We start from the raw sequence: 22,231 nt of genomic DNA, 5'->3' as shown, positions 1-22,231 counted from the left end.
ATCAAGTTTATTCATTTATTATCATGAAAATGTGTGTTTTGTAAGCGTTTTATGACCAATAAAAAAAAGCTATTTGGCGCAGTAAAAAGGCAACGAGGGGAGTGCGCATGCGTACAACAATTTATTAACCCGTAATAAAGTAAATATTAAAAAACTCAAGAGACTGGCCAAATCGTAAATTATTATTATTATAATTATTATTTTGATAAGTTTGATGTGAAACGTGATATCCGCAGCAAAGTTTAGCTATTTTTATATTTAAAAAAAAAAAAAATCTTCAGCACGCAGCCGGTTACGCATACGTCACTTCCTTGAGATCTTTCCATTTGTTTATGGCCAGGGTTTGTAGTTATCTTTCCAAAAATAAAGGACGGATTTTCACGTAAATGAACGAAAGTAATATTTTCACAAAGCCACGTTGATTCAGCTGTAAAATCTCGGCCGGAGAGGGGAAAGCGCCGCGTTATACGGACGGACGCGGCGAGGTTTGGTTTAGCTCGCTCAGGTGGTGGATCCTCGTTTCCTTGTGTTCGTCCCCCCGGTTCCGTGTTCCGTTTGTTTCTCGTGACTGATGGAGTGTCCTCATCTGAGCTGCACCGTGAGCTCAGGCCTGGACCCGACCCGCTTACCCCAGGGCACCCCGTCCTCCTGGAGCTGCCAAGGTGAGGAGGAGAAGGAGGCGCATGGAGAAGGAGGCGCACGGAGGAGGATCTCTCTTGTGTTGCAATGAAATGAAACGGTGCGCGCTTTTTCCACTTCATCCGCTTCTTTCTTCGCTAAATCTCATTCTTTTCCCCCCCGCAGAGTGCAGGTCCGATCAGAATTCGTGGATATGCTTAACCTGTCTGCAAATCCACTGCGGGAGGTGAGTTTCTGCACAACTGCGGCGATGTTTTGTTTTGTTTAGATGTTTACGAAGCTACAGCGGAAATCTGATCATTATCTGATTTCTAGAGAGTGTTGGGGAGTAACGGATTACACGTGCCGGGGTTTACTTAATCAGAGTACAAATTATGAGTAACTGTATTCGGTTACACTTACTGTTTTTTGGATTACAGTTACTTTGTTGAAATAAATGGATTATACAGCGGTATTTTTCTGTTTTCACATTTTGAGCTATATCCCCCCTTTTTGTTTTTGTCGGTAATTTCACTCATTGCCGGAAACTAAACCAGGTCTAAACTAGATCTAAACCAGGACTAAAACAGAATTAAACCAAGACTAAACTAGATCTAAACTAGGTCTAAACCAGGACTAAACCAGGTCTAAAACAGGACTAAAACAGGACTAAAACCAGGTCTAACCTAGATCTAAACAAGGTCTAAACAAGGTCTAAACCAGGTCTAAACCAGATCTAAACTAGATCTAAATTAGATCTAAACCAGGTCTTAAACCAGGTCTAAACCATTACTAAATCAGGTCTAAAACAGGACTAAAACCAGGTCTAAACTAGATCTAAACCAGGTCTTAAACCAGGTCTAAACCAGATCTAAACTAGATCTAAACCAGGTCTTAAACCAGGTCTAAACCAGGACTAACACCAGGTCTAAACTAGATCTAAACCAGATCTAAAACCCGGACTAAAAACCAGGACTAAACCAGGTCTAAACCAGGATGAAACCAGGTCTAAACCAGGACTAAAACAGGATTTAACAGGACTAAACCATGCTGTACGGACCGTGTCTCACCTAAAGTAATTTAATGGATTCTGTTACAAACTACATTTTGGGGTATGTAATCTGTAATCTGTAGGGGATTACATTTTAAAAGTCACCTTCCCAACACTTTTTCTGGAGTTATCAGTTTATTAAAATGGCGCGTAAACAGTTAAATATGATTAATCTGATTTCTTTCTGATCATCTGTGCAAGTTTTGACGAGTAAAAATGTGCAAAAACTAATGTGGCAAAGAGGAAATGTTAAAAATGAATCTGTGTACCATTCGTTCTTTTGAATTTCAATTTAAAAAAAAGAAAAGAAAAACAATAAAATGGGAAAACTGTTTGTTATTTCATTTTTCTGTTATAGTGTCAAACAAAAAAAAAAAGATTTCAACCTCTATTTCCAATATTTAATTTAAAGTTTATTTCAAATTACCAATCAAAAATCAGCCTCTGTGCCTATTTTGATTCTGATATTTTATTCTCTCTGGTTCATTTGCGACAGAAAGTTTGCTGCTTCGTGCTCCGCGTGTGATTTCAGCGTCAACCACGGATCTGTAATAAAAATAGTTTTTATTATAGTTCTGTGGTGTCAGCTGAATAAAGTTTATTGCTTTGCTGCTACCTGTTTCTGGTCATGGAGTTCAACAATTATTTTCTAAGACCCAAAAGTAAACATGTCGCAATAAAAGAACACGACATGTTTGTCCATAAAACTGCAATAATTTTTTTAGGTGAGTCCTTCAGCAGCAGAACTTCCTGGGCAAATAAAATAGACACCAAGACAGTTTTTGATTGATGTTATTTTTAATAAACTTTAAATTAAATATTGGAACAAGAGGTCAAAATCTATTTTTTGTTTTGTAAAATAATGAAATAACAAACTGTTTTCCCATTTTATTGTTTTCCATTCTTAATTGAAATTCAAAAGAACGAATAGTACACGGACCAAGATTGAAAGAATTATTGTAAAATTCTGTGTACTTTTTCTTCAAAAATACAACAGTTACTCTTAATAATACAGGGTCATTCCACACCATTTCATCAAATTTCCAGAAAATCTCACGCATCATGTTTTTTTAAAAATTTAGAAAAAATTACCAGCTGGTCCCTTAGTATCATGTACCAACCCTGTGAAGTTTTAGTCATTTTCGATCAATACTTTTTAAGTTACAACTCATTTAGTGAGGGGAGTATGTGTCAATTTACAGGCCCAAAATCACATAATTTTTTTCTGTCACTGTAAACTCATGTCATTGTGTCAAATATGAATGTTCAAGATACAGTTAAAAATTGAAGGAGCGTCATAAAATACATATGTTTGGTGCCATATGAAAGGTCTTTTTCTGGTCTTTCAAAAAAAAAATTATTCACATTTTTTTTTAATCACTACTCAAATGCCATAAATTACATGTGAAAATCTGACCATGTTACGTTTTCTTGTTTTTAACAGGATCCTCACACATAAACTATTTCAAATGTTCAACATTTGGTGATTTTTTTTTTTTACAGTCCTAGTACAAATCTTGATTCTCAAAAAAATTAAGGGTCTACTACACCTACAAGTAGGTTTAAAAAGGGGCTAAAATCGTACGCCACGGAAATGAACGTGGATGTGGGCATTTTTTATTTTTATTAAGCTCATATAAAATGACATTGAGTTGAGATACCAAACTTTCAATAGATGTTATTTGAACACAGAGTAGAGGAGCACAAGCCCTGTGTGTGTGATACTTACAGAGATATCGACCTGTGAAAACGACCGAGAAAAAATGACGCGCATTTTGGGCCCGTAAATTGACACATACTCCCTTTACTAAACGAGCTGTAACTTAAAAAGTATTGATCGAAAATCACTAAAACTTCACAGGGTTGGTACATGATAGTAAGGGACTATTTGGTAACTTTATTGATCCACAAGGGAAATTATTTGGACACAGCAGCTCACACATCACAACATAATATAAAAACAGAGTAAAAAATATAAATGGTAACAATAAGTTCAACATAAGTCGCAAAAAAGAGCCAGAGACTGGTGTGAAATAAGAGATAATTATATAAATGTAAATGTACAAGTCCAAATAAAATACAAAAATAAATAATAAAAAACTCAGCTATATACAAGAGGTCACATAAAAGTTAAATGAAGACTGGTTTACACTGAATTATAAACCAAAGAGAGAATATGATAGTTGTGTAGATACAGTTGTGCTGCTTTTGACCGTCCATGTAAACGTACCCAGTGTCTTTCAGAGTTTAACTTGTCGTAATTGCATCGTGGTCCAAGAAATCCTAACCAGTGTCCTTTTAAAACTCCTGCTGTGTGCGTGTGTCGTGGACAGGTACGTGAACGGACACGCTCTGAAACACTTCGAGGACGGTTCCGGCGTCAACCACGAGAACGGAGAGAAACCGGAGAAGGAAGGAAGCCCCCTGCACTGTGTGTGTATGGACTGCTCCAACTACAGCATCTTCTGGTGAGATTTGACTTTTAGATTTTGAGACTCATCAACGTTCTCTGGGGGTGTGACGCTAACTGTAGGCTCTGCTCCGTCTGAAACTCTGATATTCAAGCTAGACTTAAAGCTGCATTATGTAACTTTTCGTTTTGGAGTCCATCACCTGCTTGTTTCTATGGATGTGTCACTGCTCTGCCTGAAATGTTCCACAGTGTGACATTAAACAGCTCGACTTTACAGTTACTCAATTACAGGTGGTTTTACGGCTTAAAAATACCTCGAAAAACAGGCACAAAAGAAGGTGCATTGTGTAACTTTTCTGGTGAAGGGTTCATCATCAGAATCCGTTTTTTCCCGTTTTCTCCGATAAGACGGTTTTACGCAGGACCGCTCGTGTGTCTCGCGGTCCTGTTTCCCCCCAACATCTGGACGGTTTCTCGGCGAGTGCGTTCGAGGTGCACACTCGACGCCGACGCCCACAGACACTTACCAACAGCAGCCTCTGCGCCGTTCTCTGGTTCGGGGGCCAAACCGAGGCACTTCCTGATTGTGCTTTAAATAGCGCATAGTGGCGCGCTCAAGGGGGGACATGTGATCGTGGACTCGACCATTCTGGTCTATTTGGGGTGTTATTTTGGGTTTTTAAGTTATTTAATGGAATTTATGTTACCCTTATGAGGGGTTTGTGGGTTTTTTCTGAAGGTTCCATGCGTGTCCTAAAAAGAAGCACGAGAGATAGAGAATCCGAGAGAACAGGCCACTTTATTTCGTCATTTTCCATTGAGAGGATTCAAGTTGATTACCAAGTACAACTGTCACCCCGGAACGACACCTCAATGACCAACTCAAACTCAGGGGTAGCTTTATACTACATCTTGACAAAACATTAACTTGTTGATTTAGCATATACAGCAAGAAAATGAACAATACTGCTGACCCAGTGCACCTCATCATGGGTGGGAACATGCCACGGGGACCACATATGTCAGTTTTGCTGCTTCATGGCATCTCAAAGTCCAGAAAAACATGTTCTTTATTGCACTCTAAATGCAAGAAAAACATGTTATGTAGACCTATGGATATCACACGTGTTTTTCCACCCTGTTGTCATTTCAAAGTCCATAATGTTAGGTGATTTTAGCATGGCCCACCACATAATTTCCCACAGGTTCTTTAAGTTATTTTTATTATGTTTATTTCCAAGTTGATTTGTGTTCATCAAGACAGTTTGTGTATGTTAATTCCTTTTAAACCCCATTTTTGGTTAATTGGTTTAGCCCGGGGGGGAGGGGCTAAGGGGTATAAAAGGAGGGAGCTCCAGTCATTTGGGAGTCTGTTTTTGGCCTGACTACGTGGGTGCTGGCTTCTGTAAGTGAGATTGCTCTAAATATTGTGGTACATTCTTATTTTTTTTGTTGGACTCTACCACCTCATTTTTCCACAGTAAATATTCCCCTCTGCACTTTGGGCTGTGGTGTGAATAAAAACACACTTAAGTGAAATTTTTCGACTGAGCCATCATTTTTTTTTACATTTATTTCGGATGAACCCGTGACAACATATTATTGCTTTGCTTTTCTATCTTCACGGAGACCAAACCAGACCAAGTTACGGGCCAGATCTGTGGAGAGGCGACACCGCTCACAGTCAGAACGTCCGTTTTTCTAGGTATTTTTGAGCTTTAAAATCACCTGTAACTGAATGAATGTAAAGTAAAGCTGTTTAATATTGTACTCCAAAAAAAAAAAAAAAAAGGGAAAAGAATACAGAAATAAATAAGTAAATAATAAATAATTAACAAAGGGGTAATAAAAGGCGAGGAAGGAGAAGGAACAGGGAAAGAACGAAAAGAAAGGAAGGACTTTAGATCGGAACGAAGACGAAAAAGAGACTTATCATTAATTACAAAAATAGTCTTTTTTTTTTTTTTTTTTCCCGTCTCGCCTGTACCAGCTCTTCTCTTTTATTACTTTCCTACTTGAACACACAGACACTCGCCCTCCCAAACAAGAATAACAGAAACCATTGTTATTGTCTCGTCACCTCCTTTAAACCTTGATGTTTGCATTTCCGATCCTGTCGAGTCAAAATATCTTTTACTGTTTGTACTGTCTCCAATATCACAATGAAAATCAAAAAAACAAAAAAAAAAAAACAGTCCAGGCAGAGCAACAGAGCAGTGACATATCTACAGAAACACAGATTCTCAACCAAAAATGTACACCTTTTAAAACTTATTTTTTTGACAGTTTTTTAAATGTGTGCACTGTGTCACCATTAGGACTGTAACCAAATCCATGTATCATTCGTTCATTCGTTTTTCAATGTAAAACCAAAAATAAGAAAACGGAAAACATCAGTTTTCTTCATTATTTGTCTCCAAAACCAAAATTAAAAAACAGATAACGATTAGTTTTTTCAGTTTTCGATTTTGTGTTTAAATGAAGAATGGAAAAAACGGATAACGGCCGTTTCTCGTTTACGTGACGTCCGTGACTGCGATGCCGGACTTTTGCACCGTGTACGGACTGAACCAGGACTGATCCAGGTCGGGACCAGAGCGCAGGACCAGAGCGGGACCAGACCGGAGGCTTAGAGCCCACGGCAGGGCCGGAGCTCGAAGCTGAGGCTCGGACCCTGCGGAGGCTCAGAGTCAAAGCTCGGAGTCCTCCCCAGTCCTGCCCTGGTCCCACTCTATCCGTTTTTTCCATTTTTCATTTAAACACAAAATCGAAAACTGAAAAAACGAATCGTTTTCAGTTTTTTTATTTTGGTTTTGGAGACAAATAATGAAGAAAACTGTAGTTTTTTTGTTTTCTTATTTTTGGTTTTATATTGAAAAATGAACGAATGATACACGGATTGTAACCATATCCAAGTCTAACGATACGATATCGTCACGGTAAGAACCTCACGGTACGATATTTATTGTGATATTGTGGGAAAGCTCACGATATGGAGGCGAGGATCATGATTAGAGATGTAACGATATCCAAATCTCTCTGTACGATATTTTCACCATATACATCTCACAGTACGATATTTATTCCGATATTTTGTGGAGGCTGCGAACAAAACTGAAATGCCTCAAAAAGACTTAATCCAAAGAACTAAGACTTAAAAGTGTTAGAACTGTTATTTCTTCTTGTCGTCTGCGCTGAAATGGAGCAAAGGATCATGGTCTATGTAGTTCCCTCTGTGTTTTGCTGCACCGTAACTCTTCATTTAAGCAAAGACACTTGTAATTCGATATATTGTGATGGTCCACGATGTTATTGTGAGAACTTTGACGATACAATCCCGAGTCACCGTGGTAACTCCTGAACAATCCCCCATAGACTTACACGTGGAACACCCCCAGCGCGACGTCACTGCAAAGTATCAGTAGCTGAAAGTGATCGAGTTTATGTAAGTGAACTGTTTTCATTCTAGTTACAGATGTGATGAGTTTGTTGTAAATGACACGGCTCTTGGACAAGTGCAGAAGCTCAGAGAACATCTGCAGAATTTAGAAAAGTAAGTTTGACTTTACGAGACAATACTGTACATTTTGTGGTAAAGAATAATGTTATAATAATGTAATAATAATAATAAAATAATACATGATGCTGAATGTTGTTTCAGTCCAGGAGGCGTCTGGGATGGCGAGAGAAAACGTAAACTTCAAGAAAGTTCTGGTCCAGACAACAAAATACTTAAACCAAATGTAAGTGATCTGTTAATGTTTATTTAAAAGATCAATTATTATAATATTCCATATATAATCCTTTTCATTATTAAGTATCATCATCATCATTGCTGTTATGTTATTTATTGTATTATTATTTAGTTATTTAGTTAATTTAATTTTTTTTATATATATTTATTTTATTTTTTTATTTTTTTTTATTTTTTTTATCTGCTTTCTACATTTATATTGATTTTATGTTGGGGGGGTAGGGCATGTAGACTGTGACTTATGTGGACAAAAAAAAAAAGCACTGAATAAATTGCAAATAAAAAAAAAGAAAAAAATATTATAATAATTAAGATGCTTTGAATTTACATTAAAGGTTGTATAGAGGATTTTCCAAGGAACGAGAAATCCAGCGACTGTTTGTCCTTTTTCAAATGTTGCGCATGTGTGAAACCACCCCCCCTCCCCTACAGCTCCTACGTAGAAACACCTCCTCCCTCCTCCTCCTTACGCCAGAAACAGGTTTGTTTACAGCCGGTGCTGCACATGACTTGTAAACAACTAACTACAGTGTTGGTTAGGCAAGACGGAGAAGTGAGGAGCAGGGGGAGCGGGTGTGCGGAGAGCGGAGAGAAGTGAGGAGCAGGGAGAAGAGCGGAGCAGGGAGAGAGGAGAGAGGAGAGAGGAGAGGGAGTCGGGCGCGGAGATTCGGGAAGTGAGGAGCAGGGGAAGAGCGGATCGGGCAGCGGGGACAGGAGCAGGAAAGGGGTGCAGAGAAGGTGCGCGGAGATTCAGTGCGAATGAACTAACTACAACACGCAGCAGCAAGCGGACTCTTTCTTTGCCTTGAAAATTACGTTTTCAGACATAGGATATCGCTTTCGTGTCCTGAAAAACGTTTGTCTAGCTCTTTGGAAATAAAGTACGTTTTCATAATAAGCAGAAGTTTCCTGTCCAGGAGTAATTTGTGGACCAGTGCGTTCAGTCTTTAGACCCTTCGTCTGCTTCAGTCGCGCCATCGCTGGAATGAATCTTCAAGAATCACCTTAGTTTGGCTTCGCTGCTTTTCCCCTTGTCTTCTTCTTTCAGCGACCTCAAAAACGGACTTTCTTTTGCGGCGAACTGCTCCTGGATTCTTGTCGCCATTGCAACAAACTTTGTGCGAACTGCGAGGAAGATATAGGTCAAAAAAAGCCGCTAAGAACTGTTGCGTTGGTGGAGTAAACAGCGTCTGTGCGTCTTGCGTCTGTGGACTGCGTGACAGTCGTACGTAAACCACGTACCGGCGGCGCAGGCAAGTCAGTTACACTAGAAACGTAGGGAGTTTGATTGACAGCCTGTCAGCTCACAGATAACGAGGCAGTGTCGTTATCTATTGGCAAATGTTTAGCCCCACCACGTCCAGAGTTGATGAATTTTTATTCTCTTTTTTTTGGTCATCATAATTACAAGGCTACTGCATCTATAATCTATCATTGACAATTTGAAACAAAAAAAATCCTCCATACAACCTTTAAAGGTCTTATATTACACAAATCTGACTCTTGTGAGCGTTAAGCCATTTCAGAATACTGTTCCCTCCTCGAAAACAGACCTGGAGTTGTGTTTTGTTTCATTCACATGTTTGAGTAACTCTTTATTATTAGTCTGTCTACATCTCCAAAGCTCAGAATGCTCTGTTCCACCTGGTGATGTCATGAAGCTGTAGTTTTATCGTTTTACACAGTGGAGCATCACAAGGTTGAACACAGGCCACGATACGGATCTTAAAAGGACAGTTTGGAATTTTGGACATAGGGCCTCATTTCCTCGTGATCCAGAGTGTCGCTTTTTTAAATGTCCTTGTAATGTCTGTGACTGTCGATGTAGAATAATGTTTGAAATAAAACTAATCTTGTATCGCATGAATCGTCGCACGTTGAGGGACTATTTTCTCATATATCAGTCCGCCGCTGCTTTTATCAGAAAGAACAACTCACTGCTGCTGCTCAGACATAAATCCTTCAAATGCAAGGTTAGTTTTATTTCAAACATTATTTCTATCACATGGACAGTCTGGTGTAATAATAGATTTTGTTCGAGTGTTTTTGTGGAGTGGGTAAGACCTGTGACCCTCTGCAAATACAAGGACTCTGGATCACGAGGAAATGAAGCTCTATGTCCAAAATTCTGAACTGTCCCTTTAATACAGTGAGCTTTCGATTCGATATAATTCTATCACTCAAATCGATTCGATATGGTTCAATAAATAAAAAATAAAGGCTAAATCATGTCTGTGATACTAAAAATCTTTGTTAAACCACTTCTTCTTGTGCAAAGTTCATATGAAACACAAACATTTTTATCAACAGAACAGCGAAAATGTCAAATGTGTCACATAAGATTTTCCTTCCTCTGAACAAAGAACAAAACTGTAGCTGTAACAAAATAATTTAGTAAAATATACAAAAAAAAAGTACCCTTGCCGATATATCAGTACAGCAACCCACGATATCAATACTGTATCATCACATTAAACAATACGATATATCGAGCCGAAACTCAGTCTAAATGTGCGGGTTTGTGTGTTAAACGTGTGAATGAAACAAAACACAACTCCAGGTCTGTTTGTGATGAGGAAACGACATTAGAACAGATCAGAAAATTGAATAATATGGGACATTTAAACTTAAAATCCACGGGAAAAAGCTTCATATTGTTGTAGAGATTCATCATTCACTCGTTTAACAGCTGGTGTGGTTTGGTTTGTTCAGTGTCTCGTGTTTCTCGTTTGTTCAGGACGGAAGCGCTCTGGCCGCCACAGGTTTGAGGAATCTCGGGAACACTTGCTTCATGAACGCGGTTCTTCAGTCTCTCAGGTAAGAGCGCAGGTCAGTGAGTCTCAGACGCTCAGACGACTTTAACTCTTTCCCCCATGAAGACGACATTTGACGACCCCCCTGTTTCCTTAACGACGTGTTTTGACTCCTCCGCTGTTTCACTAAAGACGGGATTTGACGACCTTTAGAAACGGCTCAGGTTTTTCACATTTAAACAGAGACTGCGATAGGTCAGGGCCACTACAACCCACACTAGACTGACCAATAGGATTCAAGGATATGTTTTCGCCGATTTTTTCCAAAGTTAATCGAAGTAGTGACGATGGTAGCTTCCGGAAAAAACACAACACGAAACACGAGCAATGGAAAGATCGTGACGCTGCGGCGCACAGTTTTAGAAATAATGAGGAGCGGACGTATTTTATGGATAAGTTTAGAGAAAGTGACTTTTATAGATTTCAAAGTGACTAAACCTGGTCTAACTCAGGACTAAACCAGGTCTAACCGGGACTAGACAGGGTCTAACCCAGGACTAAACCAGGTCTGACCCAGGACTAAACCAGGTCTAACCCAGGACTAAACCAGGTCTAACCCAGGACTAAACCAGGTCTGACCCAGGACTAAACCAGGTCTAACCCAGGACTAAACCTGGTCTAACCGGGATTAACCAGGTCTAACCGGGACTAGACAGGGTCTAACCCAGGACTAAACCAGGTCTGACCCAGGACTAAACCAGGTCTGACCCAGGACTAAACCAGGTCTAACCCAGGACTAAACCAGGTCTAACCCAGGACTAAACCAGGTCTGACCCAGGACTAAACCAGGTCTGAACCAGGACTAAACCAGGTCTGACCCAGGACTAAACCAGGTCTGACCCAGGACTAAACCAGGTCTAACCGGGACTAGACAGGGTCTGACCCAGGACTAAACCAGGTCTGACCCAGGACTAAACCTGGTCTAACCGGGAATAAACCTGGTCTGACCCAGGACTAAACCTGGTCTGACCCAGGACTAAACCGTGTCTAACCCAGGACTAAACCGTGTCTAACCCGGACTAAACCTGGTCTGACCCAGGACTAAACCAGGTCTAACCCAGGACTAAACCAGATCTGATCCAGGATTAAAAGTGGTCTAACCCAAGACTAAACCAGGTCTAACCCCAGGACTAAACTGTGTCTAACCCCAGACTGACCTGGTCCAGACCTAGCCCTGGTTCCTGCTCTGGTCTGGTCTGGTCTGGTGTAGTTGGTCTCTCTCCTGTGGAGTCCTGGTTTCTTTGTGGTCCAGGTTCTGAGCCTCTGCAGAGGGACGTCCAGAGGAACTCACCTGGGCACTGGGCTCAGATAAACGCCCCAAACACTTTTACCTGTCTGTGTCTCACGTCTGCCACCCGTGTCCAACCAGGGACTAACATTTTAAAATTCACCAAATTAAAAAAAGAAAAAAAACAAGATAAGATTTGTACTAAAATGTAATGATGTTAAATATGTTTGAGTGAGTCAGTGTTCTCAGCAAAAGTGATAAAACCAGAGTAAAAGAGATTCAGACAGAGCAGTGCTTTCATTTAGCTTCACTCCCCCAGAGAATGTTTATCACATCAGCTGCAAAGTATCAGAAAGACTTTAATCCTTCTGAGCCTTGTAAATGTCACATATTGTAAAAGTCACATATTGTAAATGTCACATGTCTGTTTCTGCGTGTGTGTTTGTCCCGCAGTAACATCGAGCAGTTCAGTGGTTTCTTTAAGTCTCTCCCGGCCGCCGCTCAGATCAGTAAAACAGCAGGAAGGATGTACCACACCCGGAGCCAGGGGGACACCAGCGTGTAAGTCTCCCTCTGCTCTGATCGTTACAGACACAGTTTAACGACTCATGGCTCGATAAACTAAAAGATAAACTCTTTTATTCCAGATCTTTAGTGGAGGAGGTGAGAAAAACCCTGTGCTCGCTGTGGCAGGGGAACCAGAGCGCCTACAGCCCCGACTCGCTCTTCTACACCGTCTGGAAGCTCATGCCCAGCTTCAGGTGACACTGATCTTCATTTAACGAGAGTGAGACAGGCTCATGGGCCAAGTCCAGTTAGGGCAAAAAATCAATTTAATTAATTCAATTTGAAGTTCAAATCGATTTCATTTATAAAAGATTTCACCTATGGCCAGTGGGTTAAATATGATCACTGAATACAATCTTTTCAGTTTTGATAGTTTTCTGTAGTTTGTAGAACATTTTCAGTGGAGACGGGGTTTGTGATAAACTCTTCTCTCACATCAGTGACTCTGCAGACTCTGTCGTCTTTAAGCAGGTTTAGGCTGCGTTTACACAGAGCCGGGTTTGTTGAGAAACAAATATTTCCCTCCCTCCGTGTTTCAAAAGAACATTGTGCTCACAGCATCGTTTTCAAAAAAGTTTTCGTTTACATCAATCCACATAAATACACCATCGAGCGCTGTTGCCTGTAGCTTTTATTTCATTACATTTGTAAGTTTTACTCACAAATACCTTGAAAAATGTGCATTAGTGAGCGGCTCGCCTCTCCACAGATCTGTTTAGGGCTCATTGGTCTCTGGTCATGGATATGAAACATCAGCTGTTTGTACAAATGAAACACATGAAAAGTGTTTCAGCAGAAGAAATGTGACTGATGCTCTGATGCTCAATCATCATCATCATCATCATCAGAGCAAAAGGGAAACACTTTTTTCTCATCAGCTCCTAAAACTCAGTTTTTCTCACTTTACACACAAACACCAAACTGTAGTTTTCCAGAATCTCAATTTGAGCTGGAGATTTTATAAAGATTTGTGTTCAGAGGTGTGACAGATGGGGCAAACGAAGGGAAATGTCCATCCATCCATTTTCTTCCGCTTATCTGGGGTCTTCCTTCACCCCAGACACGTCCTCCAGCTCCTCTGGGTGGACCCCGAGGAGTTCCCAGGCCAGCGTTTTTTAAAAAACGGAGCAAATGTCTCAGTTTAAAAAAAAAAAAAAAAACCTGTGCACCTGTAACGGGGCCTTAATGATGCTTGAAAAGGTGAAACTAGATTAGACAAATATAAAATTACAATATGCCTGTAACAATTAACCCTAAAAATATACAGTAAACAATTGTAAGTACAAGGTTGTAAATCCACACAGTGAAAGTTTTCTGACACCATTCTGAGAGCTGCGTGGTTCACATGTAATTACCATGTTACAATTCTAATATTACAAACATCACAATGCTGAACTTACAAATAATTGTGACTTAAGATGTTGATCATGGATACAAAATACACACCAGTGATACAACCTTAAAATAAACTAATTTACTGACTCAAACAGAAACTTACAACTGTTGACTATTAAAAGTTCAATTCAGAACTTGTGCTCTGCCTGCAATTCCAAAAGTGTCCACTAGATGACACCATACACAAGAGAAACTTAAACTCAAAAACAAGTGAATTATAAATTTTTTAAAAACTTATATTTATTAAATAATTTTTGGTGCAAGTCACATAGTTATGAAACAGCAGTAAAAATACAATAAAAGTAAAATGACAATAAAGTTACAGTGGAGATGCAATCGTACAATAATATACGTACTAGATCTGTCTTCATTTGTAACCTTGCACTTATTTGCTCTCATTATAAACGTTTTGAATCAACTTTTTATGCATAACAGATCACAGGGATAAATCGAGAATAAAATTTTTGGAAAAACAATTGATAATGTTATTTTCAGCCATAAGTCCAGTGTGAATAATATGTGTGTGTTTGTTTTGTATTTGTTTGTGTGTTTTGTGTGTTTGTTTGTGTGTGTGTTTGTGTGTGTGTTTGTGTGTGTGTGTGTTTGTGTGTGTGTAGGGGCTATCAGCAGCAGGACGCTCATGAGTTTATGAGGTACCTGCTGGATCACCTGCACAGGGAGCTGCAGGACGCTCAGAACGGAGACGCGCACGTGTGTGAGGAGCAGGCCGGGCCCACACGAGACAAAAGCTGCCTGTGAGACTCAGATTAAAGCTCGTTTATGGAACATTATCCTTTTAAAAATTGATAAATACATTCAGTTTGTGTTGTGTTTTCAGAAATGGAAACAGCAGTGTTGTCACCAGTTTATTTGGGGGCGTTCTGCAGAATGAAGTGAACTGTTTAATCTGTGGGACGGAATCACGCAAGTTTGACCCGTTTCTTGGTAAGAAAATAATTCATTTAATGTTTTATTTTTCATAACCGTTTCTACTGTTAGATGGTCTGCTTTTACCGTGTTTGTGTTTGGTTCAGATTTGTCTCTGGACATTCCTCGTCAGTTCAGGCAGAAGAAGAGTAAAGAGCAGGAGCCCGGGCCCCCCTGCACTCTGCACGGTCTGTTACCATCATGTTCATACTGAAATAATAATTACCCTATTTTTCAGACTATAAGTCGCTCCGGAATAGGGATGGGCATTCGATTAAATTTTCTTAATCGATCGCCGGGAGAATTAACGATCAATTATCGATTAATCATGTTTTTATATTAAAATGATCATCATTATTATTACTATCTGCACTAATCTGCATAAATAAATTCAACTTTACGACATATAAACTAGGGATGGGCATGATTAGTCGATTAATCGATAATCGATCATTAAGAATTTCATCGATTACATTAATTTTAATCGACAAACCGAGTGTAGGTTGCTGTGTGTATCGTGACCAAACAGGTGTGTACATGTGTCTCTGCATCAGAAGGAGCGAGACACAAACAGTGGGTCAGTTTATAATCTGCAGAATCTGATTTTGTTTTTGGGGGCATTTGTGTTCAGTCTCTTCTCAGTCTTTGTCTTTATAAGTTTAATTTAATTTTAGATTTTTAGTAACGGTGCGATCGACTGACACGATACAGACAGGACAGAGGCTCTTTCTGCAGGAGACATGCGCAGTAGAGCCAAGTGACAGTGGTGCAGGAGGAACAGGAGACTAGAACCTCTCGTGGCTGTCAGTCTAAAACATTTTAATAGTCACACTGGAATATACTGTATTTTCCGGGCGATTAGTCGCGCTCTTAAGCCTCTAACCGCATCAAAAAACGACTGCGCGCCACAATCCATAGCGCCCCATACACGAATCCACTCGGGTGTCCCCAGCTCGACTTCAGTAAACTACAAAGCCGCACCACCCACAGAACACACAAACACACACGGAGCAGACAGCGACCGCACAGGGAAACACACCCACAGACACACTCATCACTCCACGCCGACGAGGAACGGAACGGAGGAATGAACCGAAAAAGCGAGCGCAACGTGCCACTTCTAGACACGACTGAACAACTGAGTCACTGCGAACACGCCGACAATCCGTTGGTCCCAGACACACCCTCCCTACACGCCACAACTGAACAAAGCCCAGAGTCACCGTGAACGAACAAACAAACAAAACCACTCACCCATCACACTGTTGGGTTTCCTTTAAAGTCCCACGCGGTTTATTTGTGAAAAAAGTTCGAAAATAGACCCATTTAATGACAGTGGTCTTATAATCCAGAGCGACTAATAGCCTGGAAAATACGGTAAGTCACAGGAAACACCCAAACCATGAAAAAAAAGTGCCCCTTATAGTTTGAAAAATACGGTAATCCATAAGATTTGTGTAATGAGGCTCATGTGTGGTGTGTTTTTCAGACTGTTTACAGAGCTTCACTGATTTAGAGGAGCTCGATGAGACTGAACTGTACTACTGCCTCAAGTGTAAAAAACGACAGAAATCCACAAAGAAGTTCTGGATAAAGAAGCTGCCAAAAGTACATTTCTCTCCAGCTGTGATGATGGTTCTGATCTCGCAAAGTTCTGAACGCACTCGTGTGTCGTAGGTTTTGTGTTTGCACCTGAAGAGGTTCCACTGGACGACCTTCATGAGGAATAAAGTGGACACTTATGTGAAGTTCCCCATGAAGAGTCTGGACATGAGGAGCTTCCTGCTGGAGGTGAGAGCTGAGCACAACTGTGTGAAAATAAAAGATCTGAACATTTAACTCGTGTTTGTGTTTTTTTAGCCTGAAGCTGCAGCTCCCGACAGCTGTCTGTATGATCTGGCTGCGATCGCCGTGCATCACGGGTCCGGGTGAGTGACGTCTGTTATCTTAATAAACTATGATTAACATGGAGCTGGAGGGTCCACCACCTGCTGGTCCCCATGGAGATGTTCATGATATGATATGCATGAAGTGAACCTTTTTCACAACAGCCGAAACAGTCATGATGTAAGGTGAACGTAACGTCCGGTTAGTGTTTTTCTGTGTCAAAATGTGTCAATGTGTGTAAATGTGTGTGTGTGTGTGTGTGTGTGTAAATGTGTGTGTGTAAATGTGTGTGTGTGTGTGTGTAAATGTGTGTGTGTGTGTGTGTGTAAATGTGTGTGTAAATGTGTGTGTGTGTGTGTGTGTAAATGTGTGTGTGTGTGTAAATGTGTGTGTGTGTGTAAATGTGTGTGTGTGTGTGTGTAAATGTGTGTGTGTAAATGTGTGTGTGTGTGTGTAAATGTGTGTGTAAATGTGTGTGTGTAAATGTGTGTGTAAATGTGTGTGTGTGTGTGTAAATGTGTGTGTGTGTAAATGTGTGTGTAAATGTGTGTGTGTGTGTGTAAATGTGTGTGTGTGTGTGTGTAAATGTGTGTGTGTGTGTGTGTAAATGTGTGTGTGTGTGTAAATGTGTGTGTGTGTAAATGTGTGTGTGTAAATGTGTGTGTGTGTGTGTGTGTAAATGTGTGTGTGTGTGTGTGTAAATGTGTGTGTGTGTGTAAATGTGTGTGTAAATGTGTGTGTGTGTGTGTGTGAAATGTGTGTGTGTGTGTGTAAATGTGTGTGTGTGTGTGTGTAAATGTGTGTGTAAATGTGTGTGTGTAAATGTGTGTGTGTAAATGTGTGTGTAATGTGTGTGTGTAAATGTGTGTGTGTGTGTGTGTGTGTAAATGTGTGTGTGTGTGTGTGTGTAAATGTGTGTGTGTGTGTGTGTGTAAATGTGTGTGTGTAAATGTGTGTGTAAATGTGTGTGTAATGTGTGTGTAAATGTGTGTGTGTGTGTGTAAATGTGTGTGTGTGTGTGTAAATGTGTGTGTAAATGTGTGTGTGTGTGTAAATGTGTGTGTAAATGTGTGTGTGTGTAAATGTGTGTGTGTAAATGTGTGTGTGTAAATGTGTGTGTGTGTGTGTAAATGTGTGTGTGTGTGTGTGTGTAAATGTGTGTGTGTGTGTGTGTAAATGTGTGTGTGTGTGTGTAAATGTGTGTGTAAATGTGTGTGTGTGTGTAAATGTGTGTGTAAATGTGTGTGTGTGTGTGTGTAAATGTGTGTGTAAATGTGTGTGTAAATGTGTGTGTGTGTGTGTGTGTGTAAATGTGTGTGTGTGTGTGTAAATGTGTGTGTGTGTGTAAATGTGTGTGTGTAAATGTGTGTGTGTGTGTGTGTGTGTAAATGTGTGTGTGTGTAAATGTGTGTGTGTGTGTGTGTAAATGTGTGTGTGTAAATGTGTGTGTGTAAATGTGTGTGTGTGTGTAAATGTGTGTGTGTAAATGTGTGTGTAAATGTGTGTGTGTGTGTAAATGTGTGTGTGTAAATGTGTGTGTGTAAATGTGTGTGTGTGTGTGTGTGTGTGTGTAAATGTGTGTGTGTGTGTGTAAATGTGTGTGTGTGTGTAAATGTGTGTGTGTGTGTGTAAATGTGTGTGTAAATGTGTGTGTGTAAATGTGTGTGTGTGTGTGTAAATGTGTGTGTGTGTGTAAATGTGTGTGTGTGTAAATGTGTGTGTGTAAATGTGTGTGTAAATGTGTGTGTGTCAAATAAATCTGCCCCATCACCAAATCTTCAACCAACAAACTCCACAAAGGATAAACATTCTAACATGAACAATTTATCCACAACTATCAAGAGAAGAAAAAGACAAAACTTAAAGGAAACAACGACGACGCATTAGAGACACACTGAACAAAACTAATGTTACAGTCATGAAAAAAACAGAAGTAATAAGTAATGAATTAATAAGTAATTCGTTAATAAGTTCACTTAACTTGTTCACCAAGAAATTAAAAACTGATTTCATGATGTAGATTTGTGTAGTTCAAGTGCTACAGTCTGAGTGAACAAGTTCCTTCTGTTTTATTCATGATCATAACATTAGTTTTGTTCAGTTTGTCTCTGTGTGTGTGGATTTTATTTTCAGTTTTTTTCTGGTCCCGTAGTTTTTATTACAGCCACATGACACAACTACAGCAGCAGATCGTCAAATAACCAGTGTTGGGAAGGTGACTTTTAAAATGTAATCCCCTACAGATTACAGATTACATACACCAAAATGTAGTTTGTAACAGAATCCATTAAATTACTTAAAGTGAGTAATGTAATCTGAATACTTTGGATTACTTGATTTGCTGTAGAGAAACAAAGACGAGGAAATCTTCACATAAGATGTTTTGTCTGTTAAAAGAAAATAAAAAGTCCAGACTTTTACTGAACCAAATTAAAAATATTATTGATAGAAGAAGAAACACGTCCACACAGCAGGATTTAGTCCTGTTTTAAAGTCCTGTTTAGTCCTGTTTTAGTCCTGGTTTAGTCCTGGTTTAGTCCTGTTTTAGTCCTGTTTTAGTCCTGGTTTAGTCCTGGTTTAGTCCTGGTTTTAGTCCTGGTTTAGTCCTGGTTTAGTAGTCCTGGTTTAGTCCTGGTTTAGTCCTGGTTTTAGTCCTGGTTTTAGTCCTGTTTAGTAGTCCTGGTTTTAGTCCTGGTTTAGACCTGGTTTTAGTCCTGGTTTAGTCCTGGTTTAGTCCTGGTTTAGTCCTGGTTTTAGTCCTGGTTTAGTCCTGGTTTAGACCTGGTTTAGTCCGGCAATACTTACCAAAAAGGAAAAAAAAAAAAAAAAAAAAAGGGGGGGGGTACAAGTAACTGTAATCCAATTACCACTCACTGAAACAGTAACTGTAACTGAATACTGTTACTCATCATTTGTACTCTGATTGACTCTGCAAATAACAGGTTGTAGTGAAAAAACTGATGTATAACTCTTCATTAGGAGGTAAAATGGGGAGAGTTTTAAACGCAAAATTAAGAAAAAAAATCCAGGTGAGGACAAAAGTACTAAAATTTCCTTTCGGTCTGAAGGGTTGCAGCTCTTTTTTTGGAGACTGTGATTCATTGTGTCACCACTAGATGTCGCCGTCACACCGCTCTGTCCCCTCGCGTGTGTCCAGGGTCGGCTCGGGCCACTACACGGCGTACGGCCACCACGAAGGACGCTGGTACCACTTCAACGACAGCACCGTGAGCCTGACCAGCGAGGACGCCGTCGCCAAAGCCAAGGCCTACATCCTCTTCTACGTGGAGAGCGCCGCACCCCCGACGAGAACCGCGTCCGAGGAGGAGGAGGAGGAGGGGGGCGGAGTCTCGGACCGCCCCGCCAAACCCGCGCCGCCGCCGTCCGAAGCCACGCCCGCCCCGAGGCAAACCGACGGAGACACAGATACCTCGAGCACCACAGGCCCCTCGCTCCCCTGTGTATGACTCCAACGCACACGCAGAGTATTTTTTTACGTGTTTCCTTTTATATTATTCTGTATTTTGTAAAACTGCACTGGATTTTAATCGTTATTTGTTGCTGTTTAAATCCAAACTAGATTCCAAAGTCTATTGTTTAAAACGAAGCCTTCTTTAGCGTGATAAACGTGTAACTCTGAATTTTAATTAAAGTCCGTCTTAGGTAAACGAGTCCAGTGTTTTTGACGGGATTTGAAGAAAAAAAAAAACATCCTGTTGCAAATCTGTCTTGACTTTGAGCACAAGAAATAAAAAAAAACACACACAAAACCACAAACAAAAACATGTACCAAATATTTCTAAGTATAAGTCGCTCTGGAATATAAATCACACCAGCCAAAAAATGAATAATGAAGAAGAAAAAAACATAAGTCGCACTTTTGGGGGGAAATTTATTTTATAAAATCAGGGACCAGGAACCGACATTTCATCTCCAAAGGCAAATTCTATTAAAAACAACAGAATAAACAACAACAGACTGAACAGGCGTCTGGTATCTTCACGTCGCACTTTTAAAATGTAATCCCCTACAGATTACAGATTACATACACCAAAATGTAGTTTGTAACTGAATCCATTTAATTACTTCAAGTGAGTAATGTAATCTGAATACTTTGGATTACTTGATTTGCTGTAGAGAAACAAAGACGAGGAAATCGTAACATAAGATGTTTTGTCTGATAAAAAAAAAAAAAAAGTCCAGACTTTACTGAACCAAATTAAAAATATTATTGATAGAAGAAGAAACACGTCCACACAGCAGGATTTAGTCCTGTTAAATCCTGTTTTAGTCCTGTTTAGACCTGGTTTAGATCTGGTTTAGACCTGGTTTAGATCCTAGTTTAGTCCTGGTTTTAGACCTGGTTTAGACCTGGTTTTAGATCTAGTTTGGACCTGGTTTAGATCTGGTTTGACCTGGTTTAGATCTAGTTTAGACCTGGTTTAGATCTAGTTTGGACTGGTTTAGACCTGGTTTGGACCTGGTTTAGTCCTGGTTTAGACCTGGTTTGGAGCCTGGTTTAGTCCTGGTTTAGTCCTGTTTAGACCTGGTTTAGATCTAGTTTGTGGACCTGGTTTTAGATCTAGTTTGGAACTGGTTTAGACCTGGTTTAGACCTGGTTTAGTCCTGGTTTAGACCTGGTTTGGACCTGGTTTAGTCCTGGTTTAGTCCTGGTTTTAGACCTGGTTTAGATCTAGTTTGGAGACCTGGTTTTAGATCTAGTTTAGAACTGTTTAGACCTGGTTAGACCTGGTTTTAGACCTGGTTTTAGTGTCCGGCAATGAGTGGAAATACCAAAAAAAAAAATAAAAAAGGGGGGGATTTAGCCCAAAATGTGAAAACAGTAAAATCCCTCTGTGTAATCCATTTATTTCAACAAAGTAACTGTAATCCAATTACCACTCACTGAAACAGTAACTGTAACTGAATACAGTTACTCATCATTTGTACTCTGATTACTCTGGTACATGTAATCTGTTACTCCCCAACACTGTCTGTTATAAATCTGTCTTTATATCAACGAAAATTAAAAAAAACACATAAAATCACAAACAACAACAAAGGTAAAAGAGTTTAACTTGATGAAACTGAGAAAAATGACTTTAAAGTTTCTGTTTTGTTCAAAATTTTTCCACAAATTTGACACTAGTTGCTTTAATCAAAAAAATATTTGTATGTGAAAAAATATTGAGCTTAAAATTGACCTTTGATTCGTATTGATCAGTTCCTGTTCTCTGCCTTTGTATCATGAGCCAAAACTAAGTTTTCGTGCAAAGACAAAAGGCAGAATCGGACATGATCGGTGTTTTTATTTGCTTGATTTTGTCCAGACTTAATCCATTATATGAAACAAAAAAACCTCACCAAGCTTGAGTCATCGTGGGGTTTGTTTGAAATGATCTGGAAGAGCTTTGGGTTTCCTGTTTAGTGCTGATCAGGATCGTGCGGCGACACTTAAACCGGACGATCACCGCACGATGTTTTCGATGGTTTCACTCGGCCCCGGCTCAAACTGCACCAACACATCACAGGGTTTAAAAGTTCACGGCTCACGATTCATGTTCTCACACTGAACGAA

At 39.9% G+C, this 22,231-nt stretch overlaps 1 protein-coding gene across 3 annotated transcripts; it reads left to right on the top strand.

Moving 5' to 3' along the window:
• The first annotated feature begins 302 nt into the window (after positions 1–302).
• Positions 303–20,321, top strand: usp3 (ubiquitin specific peptidase 3). 3 transcript variants are annotated; one of them, XM_055155818.1, is made up of 15 exons: positions 303–662; positions 805–865; positions 4,003–4,137; positions 7,552–7,635; positions 7,744–7,825; positions 10,574–10,653; positions 12,331–12,438; positions 12,525–12,638; positions 14,457–14,594; positions 14,678–14,784; positions 14,874–14,954; positions 16,256–16,374; positions 16,444–16,557; positions 16,627–16,694; positions 19,811–20,321. In XM_055155818.1, exons 1-15 carry the CDS (start codon positions 572–574, stop codon positions 20,118–20,120), a joined length of 1,692 nt encoding a protein of 563 aa, XP_055011793.1. In that variant the 5' UTR covers positions 303–571; the 3' UTR covers positions 20,121–20,321. The 3 variants fall into 3 exon arrangements, with proteins under 3 accessions (XP_055011793.1, XP_055011795.1, XP_055011794.1); XM_055155820.1 differs by having other exon boundaries at positions 599–739; XM_055155819.1 differs by lacking the exon at positions 805–865 and having other exon boundaries at positions 614–739.
• Positions 20,322–22,231: the final 1,910 nt, after the last annotated feature.

This window comes from Boleophthalmus pectinirostris, unplaced genomic scaffold (genome assembly GCF_026225935.1).
Source record: "Boleophthalmus pectinirostris isolate CB_2022bp ecotype Guang Dong unplaced genomic scaffold, ASM2622593v1 HiC_scaffold_2, whole genome shotgun sequence".
NCBI lineage: Eukaryota > Metazoa > Chordata > Actinopteri > Gobiiformes > Gobiidae > Boleophthalmus > Boleophthalmus pectinirostris.
This window is presented reverse-complemented; position numbering and strand designations above follow the sequence as displayed.